Here is a 15,055-nt window from a genome sequence, read left to right as displayed (position 1 = left end):
AAGGAGCATTCCCCAAGAAGGAGACCCAGAGTGATTGTGCAGGATGCAGGAATGACTCCTCCAAGGGCTCTGTAATCGCAAGGACTGGGATTGCATCTGGCTCTCAAGCAGGAGTGCAAAAGGGTGGAGGAGCACTCCTGGCTCCTCTCCCACTCCCTTGCACACTAGTTAAGGACCAGATGCTGAAATGTCCATGGGTTCTAGCAATTAAGTGCCATCTGTTGAAACAAAGGAATAGCTCAGAGGAGTGTGACACGAAAGCACTTTGCCCGAGTTCTTAACACCGCCGGAGAATGCAGGGCCAGTACTCACCAACGGAGCAAATGTCTGTGAAATGGTCCTCTCCCTCTTCAGCATGAATCAGGTCATTTTTGCTCTTCTTTATTGTAGCTCTTTTCAACACTGCATGCAAATTTAAAAAATAAAAAGCACTATAAACATTGTGTAGTCAATCCTCTCTACACCTCTCACTCTCCGAGGCCTGTATTTCCTTCCCAATGCCAGCTAAAAGCTGCCATATATGGATAAGCCATAGCAAATGGATCAACCTACAGCTTTGTACTGTGGCCTCTGCTTGCTTTGATGCCAGGGTCATTATTTATTTAACCTTCTAAATCTTGAAAGTTTGCCAGGCAGGACTTCTGTTCACCCATGTCTCAATGCAACTGAAGTGGAAAGGCAGCAGGAAAGACAAATATCTGGTAGCTTCTTAGAGCTCGGAGGCAGGGCACTGCCACCATTGTTCATTTCAGCACAGCTATTGGAGTGATATTTAGATTAAACAAAGGCATGTGCAGAAGAGAGATCTGGCTTGGTTAATTGAGCCATGATGAGATATGAGATAGTAGTGCTATTGTCCGTTAACATATTCACATTCTACCGCATGCACCATTAAAACGTCAGCATTCACTCTATTCCAGTAGAGAAAGTTTGCCACTGTATGTTGCCCTAAGCACAGGAAATACCACGGGTAAGCAGATAATATCCCATGGTGAATGTCTTTTTAATGACACCCACTCTGCAATACCTTCCATCTGGGGATGTCAAAACTCTTTGAAAACGTAAGCCTGACCCAGCAACCCCTTTTGTGAGGTAGGTAAATATCACTATCCCTGTTTTACCGATGGAGAAACTGCGGCATGGAAAGATTACCTGATTTGCCCCAGGCCATTGAACATGTCAGTGGCAAAGCAGAATTGCTGCCTCGCAAACCCTGCTCTGAGCCTTAGACCACCTGCCTTGGAACCTTGCAAACTATCAGAAAATATTTTGATACCGTCTTGATAAAAGTTTAAAAACCATATAATGATTAAGCACTATTTGATACCAGCAGTAAGACACTCCATGGTGTGGTGATACAAACTGTCCACTAGAGACCTATAGGAAATCTGCTATGTCAGAACTGTCTTGAGGATAATTGGGGTTTAGGGTAATGTGAACAGGGGATCCTTATCCTACACCAGCTGCATTGCTATGATTGAATAATGGGTGCACCACCTCCTCAGCATCAAAATCCTTCTTATAAATGATTACATAGTAAGTTCTCTTTAGAGATGGGCTCACAGCAACCCCCCCAGATTCACAAGTATCTGAACTTTGGAGGGTGAAGGGTTCTAACCGGAACTGGGATCTGGATCCAATTTTTGCATATACCGACTTTATAACAGGCTGAACATAAATCCTAGATACCAACAGGTCCCAGCTTTGGGGCATTAAATATCTGGATCTGAATTCTGTGGCCTAAGTCCATCTCTATTTTATTTATAGAACTCCCACCTTGTAAAGCTATTCCTACAAACCAGGTGCTAATTACAATGAGGCACCAACAGCACTGGCAAGACTTCCCTCCCACCCCAAAGCTCTGCCAAAGCACCTCCAACCTGACCTGCCCTACCCCCTGCTTTTCCACTCCTCGCCTCTCCTGCGTGCAGATCACCAAGCACTCCAAAGCATGCTAGATTTTGTGATCCTTTCGAATGGTGGACCAGTGGCCATGGAGGATTCAGACAAACCTTGTTCCTAGTGACCTATGATACTCAGGATCTGAGGCCACGAGCAAAAAGCATCACCCCACTGTGCCACCTAACCCCCTGTTGATTTGCAATCCACTCACTGTTGTAGCTGCTGCCGCCAGTCTCCGCCGGTGCTGTGCCTTGCTGAACTGGCCCTTCGGAGGCGGCCCTCCCTGACAGTGAATGGGAGGAGAAACAAAAAAAGAGAAGGGGAGGGACGGGGAAGGAAGGGAAAAGGAGGAGACACAGGAGGACGAAAGATGGTCAGAAAAGGGAGAGGGAAGAGTCTTTAACTGAATGTTCACTGTCTGCAACATCCTAAGAGCTTGATGTCAGAGGCAGGGGGAAAACACTCTCCATAGTCTCACGGCACCTGTTTTGGAAATCGTAATCCCTCGAGTTCTCCTGCTAACATGAGGCCCCTATGAGTCGTGAGATTAGATAAGATCACCACACCCTGCTATGTCTTACTGCTTAAAAGTAACAGGGGTCTTAGTTTCTTTGTCAAATCCTTTTGAAAATCTTGATTTAGAGCCCTGCCTTTATTTATTTTGCTGGCATCCACACTGAAGCTTTCCCCTCAAGGCTATCAGTAGACACATCCCTCCATGCAACCCAGAGGCTGGTAGGGGGCCCTGTGCACACCAGACCCCCACAATTACACTGGGAGTCTGGCAGATCCCAGGGGTGGCACCCCATCCCAGAAAGACGTGTCTCATAGCTGCTGATTGTCCACCTGAAACTTTGAAGAAGTCCTACACAGGAAGAGGGAATTTTAGCTGGCTTTGCTCCAAGGCTGGGATCAGAATTTTCAGCTGCATGCAAAGATATGGTGCTTGTACCCACTAGGTCACAGTGAAAACCACGTCCGCAAATGGCATATAAAGCTCTCCTCTATTGCAAGAGGAAAAGTACAAAGCAAAATGACCTACCGTCCAGAGGGGACTTCTCTTCAGCATTCTTGTCTTCTTCTGCCAGCATCACCTCCTCTGCAAAAGGGAAACAGCAGCGCTCAACCCTGGATCAGTTGCATTTTCATCGTAAAGCTCCCTGACTGGGAGGCAGTGGGCATGGACGTTTGCCACAGCCTCAGCTCACCATACCACCCAACTAGACTGAGTCTTTAGACTCAGCATTGAATAAGGGGCAGCACCGAGAGTCATAATTACTCCCTTGCACCCTTCTTGCTCCAGGGAAGAAAACAAGTTATTAAAACCCTAGAAAGGTTTCAGCTTGCTTCTCCCCTCTCACCGAGCACCTCTTCAGACAAGTAAGACAGCAGAGCATTGGCTTTGCCCACTCCTCTCTGCCCAGTCCCCACCCACTTGCTTGCAGTGGAGAGTATCTGGAGAGCAATTGCTGCCATCCACTCCAACCTGGACCCAAGATCTGCATAGGCATAAGCACATACTGTACTACCATCGTACCAGCAGTGAAAGAGGCTGTATGCCATTACCATGTCTCAGACACTCACTCATCAATGCCAGGACTTAAGACAATTATGCACTGATCTGCAACTCATCTGTGTGAAATCATGGCTCCACTGAAGCCAATGGCAAAACTCCAATGGATTTCAGTGGGGTCAGGATTTCATCCACTGTGTCAACACAGTTAAAATCACACATGAAATATACATAATACACATGAAAAAACTTGGTATACATTTTTTGTTTTCAATGTTTATATGAGCTGTCTCCAAAATTGGCAGAGTTGATGATGCTTTCCAGTAATGTATGAACTTAGTATTGACTGAAGCCAAAGCATGGAACCAGTTGTGCTTTCACTTACTAGAGAGCAGGGCAAATTCCATCCACATGAAACTACACTATACAGTATTCTACAGCAATAATCCAAAAGGCCAGGGTTTGAATAAATAGTTCTACAGTGTTTTGGCTTATTACTGTACAATACTGAATTGTCAGAGGGTTTTTTAAAGAAGGGACTGGGGAACCTCACAAGACTTTGGCATTTTAAATTGTAATTTTCTTTACATTCTTAAGCATAACTGTGCACTTGGATTTAGTAAAGCATCTGATAGAGTATCTCACAAAATCCTACTTGAAAAGACAATTTAAATCATTTTAGATTTGGCTAAAGAAACAGACGAAACAGCAAAGAACCTATTAGTTGAGGGAGCTATCTAGAGAGATGGATGTTAACAACAGTCTTAAAATATCTTTGTTAATTATATGGAAGAGGTAGTGAATGCTGCTAAGCTAATGAAAAGACACAAAATTGAAAGGAGAAATAATACAAAGGGTCAGAGAGATTAGAAATATGGGCAGAAAAGAGCAAAATGAGATTCAACTGGGGAAAATGCAGATTAATGCATCTGAGTGCAAAATAATTAGAGATATTCAGTCAGCGGAAGGGAGAACTGACAGAGGTGCTGACGGAGACTGGCAGGTGATCGCAAACAGCAAATGATAGATGAGTCTGCAGTTTTACAAGGCACCCAATGAGTCCAATATAATTGGGCGCATATGTAGAGGCATCACGTGACAGGACAGGGAAGTAGAAAGTGCCTTTCTAGATGGCTCAGGTGTGACTCCACCTGGAATATCACTGGACACCTCAGTATCCGAAAGATACACACAAGTTGAAGATAGTTCAGAGAAGAGCTGCGGAAATATTTAGGAGTGGAGTGGGGAGGGAGAAGAAGACAAGAGTTAAATATGGCTAAGTGACAACTCAAGGGGAATATGATGTATCTGAAATAGGAGGAAAAGGAATAATTTAACTTTGTAGAAAGGGGTACTAAAGCGGGGTACTGGGATAAATTAAGGAATGAAGTTGTCTGTGACTGTGAGGTCCTGTAGGCTGTGGAATAGTCTCCCAAGGGAAGTAATGGAACCCTTGTCACTTTGTCCAGTTTACCTTTGAATGAGCCAAGGAGTAGTAAATGTACAATATAGAATAATCTCCTTTTGGCTGGACGATGGACTGCATACCCCATTAATGCAGGTCTTTATTTGTAGCTTCTCCGATCCTTATTCCACCCAGCTAGATACATTATGTTACAGTGAAAACTAAAATTCAACAGCCTGGCTTAGATTTGAGTGTAAACTTCATGTTTGCAATGGAAGCAAAGAATATGAAGAAATGATACAAAGAGGTGTGCCCTGGTGTTTGTGAGATTTGCCGCCAGCTGGCTCTGCTGAAGGAGCACTATCGTGTAGAACCTGAAGTTGATAAACGAGAGACTGGAAGGCATTACACTGTGGACTACCTGACATGCTGGCCAAGGTGAGTACTGCAAAGCGTGAAACTCGGAGGTATGTCATGCAGACACCATTAGACTCAATAGGCTAAATTCAGACCTGGCATAAGTACATGGAACTCTGTGGAGATGCATGTGCTTATGCCAGGTCTGATTTAGGCCAAGAATGTTGAACTCATTGCTACTATGAGAAACTTTATTTTTAATTTAATCTTATTACAGACTCTATTAGTTTATTAAAATTCCCCAGAAAAATGACGTTTTTAAACGGAAGCCCCATGTACATTCTACACTGGATTCTTATCAGAGCAGGAACAAGATAAATTTCTATTTGCTCTTTTCAGAAACAACTGACTGAGAAGAGGGGGAGAAGTCTTAATTCACACTTTTTGACTGGCCTCATGTTTAGTGAGCTCACAAGTCAGATCTTCTCAAGGCTATTCACCCTCCCATGGGCATCACTTGAAGAGCAGTCCTAAGTCTCAAATCTTTTGGGTTTGTGAACATGGGACCACATAACCAGGTTGAGCTGTGACGAGGTATTGATGCAACATGATGTACTAACATCACAGTGTCATGGATCATGTGTTTCCCTACATCAGACAAACTAACAAAAGAGTCAACCCTAATCAGGAGGGTCAGGGTCCACTAGTCATAAGGATAGAGGCTGGTATGATGTTGGGAGTTATGTAATGTGACAATTTACTACAGACATGTTTCACCGATATCACATGCTCTCTCTTTCAGAGCAGCACCGTAAATCAGATGGGTCCTTCCTCTGTCCTCCTCACAGCACACAGACCCTGAGTTGCTTCCCAAACAAAACCGCTGCCCGGGGTTTGGCTTTACTAGTAACAAAATACAACACCACAAAGTGAACCTCACCCAAAGCATCTATCCCAAACTTGCTTCTCCTTAGAATTTCCCTCTAGGTCCTCCTCTGTCCCAGCTCCCAAAAGTTCCCTCTCTACATGGATACTCCCATCTGCCTAATATCCTAGGCAGAGTTAAAGAGCAGCACCTTCCACAACACACCAGAGGAACTTCAGCAACTTTACACAGGTTTTTTAACTTGCTGAATGAGCAGGTCGGTGGAGGAGGCCTGGTACCCTGTGACTAGTATCTTTTACTATGACTTCCTCAGCATTGACTTCACTAAGGAAGTGTTGTTTCATAAGAGAACTGTGTTTGTGGGTCTAGGGCTGTAAAACAAAGCAATCCATAGAAATTGCAAGTGGAGCAAACACTAACCCAGGAACCTATCCTTGCAACAAAGCCCATTGCCAACTCTGTCCACATATCTATTCAGGGGACACCATCATAGGGCCTAATCACATCAGCCACACTATCAGAGGCTCGTTCACCTGCGCATCTACCAATGTGATATATGCCATCATGTGCCAGCAATGTCCCTCTGCCATGTACATTGGCCAAACTGGACAGTCTCTACGTAAAAAAATAAATGGACACAAATCAGACGTCAAGAATTATAACATTCAAAAACCAGTCGCAGAACACTTCAATCTCTCTGGTCACTCGATTACAGACCTAAAAGTGGCAATTCTTCAACAAAAAAACTTCAAAAACAGACTCCAAGGAGAGACTGCTGAATTGGAATTAATTTGCAAACTGGATACAATTAGCTTAGGCTTGAATAGAGACTGGGAGTGGATGTGTCATTACAGAAAATAAAACTATTTCCCCTTGTTTATTTCCCCCCCTTACAGTTCCTCACATGTTCTTGTCAGCTGCTGGAAATGGCCCACCTTGATTATTACTACAAAAGGTTTTTTTTTCTTTCCTGCTGGTAATAGCTCACCTTACCTGATCACTCTCGTTACAGTGTGTATGGTAACACCCATTGTTTTATGTTCTCTGTGTATATAAAATCTCCCCACTGTATTTTCCACTGCATGCATCTGATGAAGTGAGCTGTAGCTCACGAAAGCTTATGCTCAAATAAATTTGTTAGTCTCTAAGGTGCCACAAGTCCTCCTTTTCTTTTTGTGTTGCTTTAGCGATTCTCATGAAATACAACATTTGAAAGAAAATTGATAGAGGATGGGAGACAGGTGATAATTCTAAATCAGACAGAATAACTGACAAGGTGACAAGGAGCAAGGGTTATATTAGCAACCACTGCCCACTAAGAACATGGGTGTAGGGAACTCTCTGCACTTAACTATCATAGTGATAGCTGCCTTCAAGATTAGACCTATTGCTACTAATTAAGTGTTGAGAATATGCTTGGACCTGTACATGGCACAAAATAAAGACAGCCCTTTCCCTAAAGAGCTTGCAAGCTAGCAAGCCAGACATCACAACAGAGAGACCACTGCTGCTTCTACAATCTCTGGCATGTAGAGAAAGGACCGTGTGCACCAAGGAAAAGGCTGGATTATTGGAACTAAAGATGCAATGGAAATACAAGGCAGAAAAATCAAGTTAAGTCACTGGGACTAGTAAATATGAAAGACAAAAATGCATGTATAAGGAGAACCACACTAAACTTTCATCTGGGCCCATCACATGTCCCATGAATGAGCTCCCTCCTGCTGAATCGCTGGCATGGCTTCGCCTCTCTTTAATTAATCCAGGCTTCTAGTCTCAGCTGTGTGAGGGGATTGTTGTCTCTGTGCCTCTTCCACAAAGGCTACATCCCGATGCTCTTAAAAGCGCACAATGCCAGAACATGACACTCATGCTACAATGTGTGCTGGAAGAGAAAGGTTAAATGAAACGTCCCAAAGATCACTTATTCCAGGGGAAAGGATCTGGCGGTGAAGGGCTATGGCTAGGAGATGGACTTGAAAGGAAATAAAATGCAAGAAGCGGCTTGATTCACTCTGAATTGTAAGACTTTCAGTCTCCAAAGCGAAAACATTTTCAAATGATGCATGTCCTTGTAAGATAAGAGGGATGGCTTCAAAAGACTATTTGGGGACTTAGGAATGCTTTTCTCTTTCCAGAGGGAAGTTCTAGTTCTCAGCTCCCTCAGAAATGCAACATGAAAGCCTAATAGTTGCTACAGCTCTGAGGAGTTTAATGAAGAAAGCAGCAGTGGCAAGATCATATTCACGGATTAAATCAGTGTCTCTTCAATGCTCTTCTCCTTTATTCCCCTAAAGGGCACAGTTTCAAATAAACTCCTTACCACCTTCCCTTGGAGCCAAAGAAGAAATACCCTTCCCCAGCAGAGAGTGAGTGAGCCTGAAGGTTCCCAACATAACAGCAGCTTTTCCTGGTTTCCAGCTAGGTATCCTTTGGCGGTGAATTCACTGAGGAAATGGCATTTGGTAAGAGAACTGTGTTTGTTGGTCTAGGGCTGTAAAACAATGCAATCCATAGACACTGTGCATCAGGAGCTGGCTACATTTCAACAGCGGGTAGGGATTACCCTTCTACAAGATTTATTAAAAAAATCCCATGGACTTCATTCTTTAGTGTGTGCAGTCTTTAAATCAAATTAAAGGTGTCTCTTTCTAACAGATATGCTCAACCAGAAGTTACGGGCTTGAGGCAGGAGTTACAGGGTAAAGTTCTGTGGTCTGTGTTATGCAGGAGGTCAGACTAGTTGATCCCAATGTTCCCTTCTGACCTTAAAAATCTATGAATCTATAAAAATTCTCCTTGCATCCCAGTTTTACACCAGTGTATCTTTGCTAACTCGAACAGAGTCACACCACATTTACACCAACGTGAAAGCAGAATCAGACCCTATATGTTGGCTTCCTTCTCTCATGTCCACCTCCAGGCCCTTCTTCCATAATGCCCCATTATCTATGGAACACCCACCTGAAATGTGGCTGCCTAACGACCATCCTTTCCTTATCCACATCCCCCCGTAAACTCCTAAAAACTCATATTTGCTGGGTTGCCTACGCAAAGCGAGTTCATATATTAAAAATATAAATTTGCCCCCACAAAACTGCAAGGGAGCCATCGAGACATGCGCATGTTGGAATGAGTAATCCCCAAGGTCTTATTTTTGTGCCCGCCTCCTCCTCTCGCCTCCCTCTGTGGCTTGCGATTCTCACTTGGACCACCTGTGAATGTAGGCTATAAGCTTTTGGGGGCAAAGCCACTTCCTCGATAATGCGCCCACTCTGTTGAGGGCATCTGCCCTCAGAGTACTAATATGGTCTGCAGCAGTCCTTATGGGGGTCCTTTTGCAGTCTTCAGTGCTACCAGGTGTCCAAAGGACGGTGACAGTAAAAAGCCACCAGCCTCATCCACAGCTGAGCAGGAGTCTGCATTTGTGCACACTCGTAACTCCAGCCTTGATTAATGCACCTCATTGTATCTCAGAATGGAGCCCCATACCCTGGGAAAGCACCAACTGGTACAAAATGCTGCAGCCCATCTGCTTAACTACATGGGGTACCACAGGTACATCACCCCAGTGCTCTGCTCTCTGAACTGGCTCTCCCAATGAAAACAGATTCTAGTTTAAGGACTCTGCCCTGATATTCACAGCCTTCCAGGGGACTGGTCCTAGCTACCTGATGTTTCACTGGAGCGTTGAAACTATCAGCCAGTTTGGGGAGACTCATGGGGCCAGGAAACAGAACTCTGACAGAGTCAGGAATCGGGGCCGGCAGCAAAGCCAGTCTCCTGGCAAGCTAATGAGTGTAGCTGTAGTAGGCTACCTGATTGACAACGCCACCTGATTGATTGAAAGAATCAGCAAACCAGATCCTATGCATAGCAGCAGTTCAGTGATTGATCAAAGCGCATGTCCACAGCTGTGATAGACCCTGCTCCTGCCCTGTCCCCAGCCCTGCTCCTGCCTGGCCTCACGCTAAGAACCCCCATCTTGAACCTCAGCTCCAGTTCCTGTCTACTGACTCTGGCTCTGACCATTGGCCCTGGCACCAAGCTTCTGACTCTGATTCCCTGGCTACCATCTCCTGCTCTAACCACTAGCCATGACTCCTGTGCCAACCCCGAGGCACAACCACCCACATCCCTGTCACAGACAGACAGGAGCTGAATTTAGACTGTTGGGCTCCCCAGGAGATGAAAATGATCACACCCCATTTAGAGCCAAATGCAGGACTCCTGTCTGGCCTAGTCTTCCCGCAACAAACTCTTCTCTCCCAAACACTCTCCCAAACCTGCACTCCAAGCTGAGATGCAGGTTCCAGACTAGCTCCTCTTTTCCTGTCGTTCACAACTTCCTCAAACAAATTCCGATGAGCTAAAATGTTCAGTGCTTGGTCTCAGCCCCAAGGTAAGCTCTTCTGGGAAGTTTAAGTAAAATTGGCTGTCTTCAAGCTTGGAAGCACTAAAAATACCAAAACCACTCTTCTAATTAAATTCCAGCTGAAATATTAGCATTTGCAGGGCTTGTTTTATAACACTATTTCGGGGGGTGGGGGGGAGAAATCAATTCAAGCTTTAAGAAAATGGGTGTGATTTATTTTTAAGTCATGCACATTTAAATCCAGTGCTTTCTATTTCTTTCCTTATCCTTTTGTTAAAAAAGTATTTGTTAAGTACTCCCTCAATTAAGGCTTCCTGCATTAAGTATACCTCATGAAAGCAGTCCCATATTAAGGATGTCACCACTAAGCACACCTGTGTTTCAGATGCCTCAACTAGATACGCCTCTGCCAAAGTTATAAACTCCTCCATTAAAGCAGCCTCAGGTAAGTCCACTTCTGCATCCATTAAAGGTATATTGCTTTGGTGATTTACCAGCAGTGAACTGTCTCTAAGGTCTTTTAGTAATGCCAGGATTCTTACGTTTGCATTCCTTAAGTAGCCATGTGGGTTGGTTGGTCCAGGACTCCCCAGAATGGGTTTCTCTCACCTTCCTCTAAAGCAGCTTGTTCTGGCAAAATTCCCATTGACTTCACTGGGGCCAAGATTTCAAGACCTGACTTTTGAGCGCTTGATTTCCCATCTTTAACACAGCCTCCAATGTTACTTTTTGCATTTAATGATTTCCCAACCTAGCTCGCTCTTTTTTTTTTTTTTTTCCTGTTGCATGAAACTTCTTTCAGGCTGCACTGTATTGCATTGCTATTGTATTTCCAACAATGTCTCTGTAGGAGTGTTTTATTATTCCCTGATTCAGCTACTTCCTTTAAGCTTTGCAGTTCTAAATGTCATTAGATAAAATGGAAACGATAGGCATTTCATAGCATTTGTACCACACACTCATGCCACATTTGGGGGCAAAGTGACACAGCAGCCAGACATTCCCAAGGAGAGGTACCGCAGTGGCATGCAAATTTAAGGGAAGAAATTTCACTGCATGTTTTGCAACTTACGCACCTCAATTTTCAAACAACCACTTCCAGTAATAGCTGGCACTTGCACAGTTCCTTTCAGCAGAACATGTCAAAGCTCTTTAACCAATCAGAATAAAACCATGCCACACCCTTGCAAGAACAGTGTTGTTATCTTCATTTGACCAATGGCGTAACAGAGGGTACCTCTACACTGGTGCTGGAGGTATAGCTTCTTGTTGGGGTAGACATACCTGCGCTAGCTTTGATTGAGCTATCATACTAAGTATAGCCATGTAGCCAGAGTGGCAGGATGGGCTAGCCACCCAGAGTACCTACGTAGGATCTTAGATAGGTCAGCACTCAGGATGGCTAGCCTGAGCCACTGCTTATGCTGCCAAGGGCACACTGTTATGGATCCACACTGCTATTTAGCATGCTGGATCCATCAAAGCTAGCGCATATATTTTTATCTGAGCTGGAAATTACTACCTCTCTGGCTACCGTGTAGATAACATCCTGCAGCTCAGAGAGACCAAGTAGTCACAAGGGCCCCTAAAGCAAGGCAGCAAGAGATGGGATTAGAACTGAGGCATCCTCTCCTCTAGCTACTAGATAAACCTTTAATTAATTTGAATTTGAAGTAGCACAAAATTGTAAACAAACGGAGGGACAATTTATAAATAGAAAACAATGTGAATGGTTCCTTTCTTGAATGCTAAGGAACCACAGAATTAAAAGGGAGATAAAGTGTGGTTAACTAATTGAGGGTAGTTCCAGTTGAGCAGTTACATTCAATAAAGCTAGGTCAATACAATTGGCTTTTGATTGTCACTCTACAGAGTACTGTGTGAAATAACGGGTTCAGGTGACCATACAAACTCCTGCTGCTTCTTCCTCCTACTTAATATTTCAAAGCTTCAGCCTTTCCTCTCTGACCAGACTGTCAAAATTCTTGTCCAGGCCACTGTCATTTTCTGTCTTGACTACTGCAATCTCCTCTTCAAATCCCAGCAAATGTGAATGCCTCAGAGGAATTCACAGAGGGACAGAGCAATCCATGGATGGGTTTGCAGAAGGGGTAAAAGCTATCCAAAAAACAAAGGAAAAAAATGAAGCCACTGGAGATACACAAGGTCATTTTTTCAAATACAGGCCCCTAGGCTGTGCGTGGTAAAGCACGGACACAGAAGTTACAGGCATGAATGGACACAGAAGTTACAGGCAGAGAATGAGACACTGCAAGCACTTGTCCATTTTGCATGTGCAACTGTTTGTTTTGAGCACACAGTTATCTGTTTGCAGAAGCATATTTTGTGGGTGCAACTTAGGGAGCTGGGAGGACAGTGTGCCCTGCAGTGTCAGTCAGGGTTTCATGCTATTTAAAAGGGGGAGAGGCCTAATTTTTCAACAAAAGGTTGCTTCCTTAGCATCACAAGGTGGCCGCAGTCACAGCACACACAAGTTGAGACAAAGCAGGAGGAGGACTTTCTCCTTACCTGCCTTGAAGATCCACTCCAAGTACCCATTCAGCTCTCGTTCGATCTGCTGCTGCCTACGGAGCTTCAGGAAGGCCCGGCGGTTCTCTACCCTCTCACGCTCTTTGGCGAACTCGCTGCAGAGAGAGAGAGAATGTGGATCACACAAGGTTCAAGACAGCTTAACAACTCCTCCTTTCTCCTTCAAAATTTATTTTTAAAACTCTCCTTTGCCAGGATACCTACAAAACACTTGACAATGGTTAGGTAGCAGGTGTACGACAAATATTGTCCCTGTTTCCTTTTGCTTCCCTATCTGTCTGTCTCCATCTGTTGTCTCAGGTCTTATGCTCTGATCGTAAGCTTTTTGTTCGGTGTTTGCCTAACCCAATGGGGTCCAGTTCAGGACTGAGGCTCTGAGACACTACCACAATACTAAATAAATAAAACAATAATAATGCTGCTGCTACTAATAATAAAACTATGTAATAAGGTGCATGTAAACAAAAACCTCTGCTGTTCCCAGAAACACAACTTAATAAAGGTCAAAATATTATCCCACAGCAGAGGTCCCTGTAGGACTAGTACCGTCGTAAAGCACGCTGAACGTGGTCGGGGCACAACCAGCCTTTTAGAATTCAGAAGGGGGAGTTTTAGCCCATCAATGAACTTTCACAGGCCTGGGTGGAGGTTCACAAATGCAAGTCAAACTTGAATCAAGAATGTGGGTGGGCACTTGACAGTTATGGTCAAACATCTCACACAACCTTAGCCTGAGGATCCGGGAAGTCCCACTAGCTGCTAAAATTACATGGAAATCCACAGTCAAAAATGGAACTATAAAGAGGAGTCTGCCAGAAATCACCTGGAACACAGAGTCATCTAATGGATCCTCCAGCCAGTGGGGCAATCTCTTACACATTATATTCTAGTCTGTGTTTAAATCATCCTAGCGATGGTGTATCCACCACTTCCCTCGTGAGGCTGTTCTGCAGCCTAACACTCATCACTGTTAGAAGCTTTTCCTGATATTTTCCTTATATTCCTTTTGCTCAGTTTCAATTCACTGGCTCCCAGGAATACAGCTTTGAATTACCCTGCCCAGTCCCTCTCTCATTTTGTGGCTGAATCTGATCTCACCTGGGGGTAAATCAGGAGTGACTACACTGAAGCTAATGGAGTTTACACTTGGGTAAAAGTGGTATGAGGGAGATCAGGATTGGACCTTTGGCATTCACACCTTCCAAGTATTTACAGATGATCCTCTTATCCTCCAGTTAATCATCATTGAACCAAGCTTGGCCAGTCCCTGCAGCCTTCCAGTTAATTTTTGTTGTTCTTTTCTAGATTCCCATTCAAAGCATCCAGCCCTGTTATCCAAACATGCTCTTTGGTTAACAGCAAGGGTGGGGGTAGGGGATTAGAGGTGCCTGAGGCAGCTTCATGATTTTCATTTTATCTGTCAAAGCTGACACTTTAGCTTAGTCGGGAGGGATTGTCTGCCCGGTTTTGAAGGGACTGCAGTGAGAGCTTGATACACAGCACAGCGCGACCGGCTAGCAGCTGATACTTGCCATCACATACGCCATTATTCTGCTCTTCAATCTCAGTCTTATGACTCTCCTCTCCCCTCCCACATCCAACAGCACAACTCATGACCCCATTCTTTGGGTGGAGGAGCAGCAGTGTCACTCCCGGTCTCAAGTGTCTGCCTTGGTATTCGGTGGGTGTCTAGCTTGTGATTCGCAAACCTGCACGTGTCGGCAGGGATACTGATTTTCCTCTCTGTCTTTTTTTAATGTTCTCCTTTCTTGTTCAGCACCCATCAGTCCAGACTGTGGGACCTCCAGTCAGTTTTGATTTCTTTCAGAGAGAGGAGGAATGAGATCTGACAGTGCCGGGGCAGTGACAGTACTCCTTTAAAACTGCCATGTGTGGAGGCATAGCTGGGCTATGATTACTGCTATACAGTGTTGTTTCACTGCAAATTATGCAGGGCTAGATTGTGCCAGAGAAGCACAGCCCTGAGTAGGAGGTGATTGGTGTTGCAGTGCCCCAGGCAGAGTGTCCAGAAGGACTGTGCTTACCCTGTCCAAGATTTAGAGCAGT

The 15,055-nt window shown here is 44.5% G+C and overlaps 1 protein-coding gene across 15 annotated transcripts in view; it reads right to left on the bottom strand.

The window, feature by feature from the left end:
* Positions 1–15,055, bottom strand: part of CACNA1B (calcium voltage-gated channel subunit alpha1 B) — a 505,831-nt gene that overhangs the window by 196,782 nt on the left and 293,994 nt on the right. For 12 of the 15 annotated variants that reach the window (XM_043498957.1, XM_038374486.2, XM_043498961.1 and 9 more), the window contains exons 8-11: positions 12,968–13,083; positions 2,945–3,001; positions 2,114–2,185; positions 313–402 (exon numbers count right to left, since the gene is read on the bottom strand). In XM_043498957.1, coding sequence (XP_043354892.1) covers positions 313–402; positions 2,114–2,185; positions 2,945–3,001; positions 12,968–13,083 — 335 coding nt within the window. The remainder of the gene's footprint in view (positions 1–312; positions 403–2,113; positions 2,186–2,944; positions 3,002–12,967; positions 13,084–15,055) is intronic. The other 3 variants (XM_043498964.1, XM_043498969.1, XM_043498968.1) reach the window with 1 other exon arrangement.

This window comes from Dermochelys coriacea, chromosome 16 (assembly GCF_009764565.3).
Source record: "Dermochelys coriacea isolate rDerCor1 chromosome 16, rDerCor1.pri.v4, whole genome shotgun sequence".
NCBI lineage: Eukaryota > Metazoa > Chordata > Testudines > Dermochelyidae > Dermochelys > Dermochelys coriacea.
The sequence above is the reverse complement of the archived record's forward strand: the minus strand, read 5'-3'. Positions and strand labels throughout refer to the sequence as shown.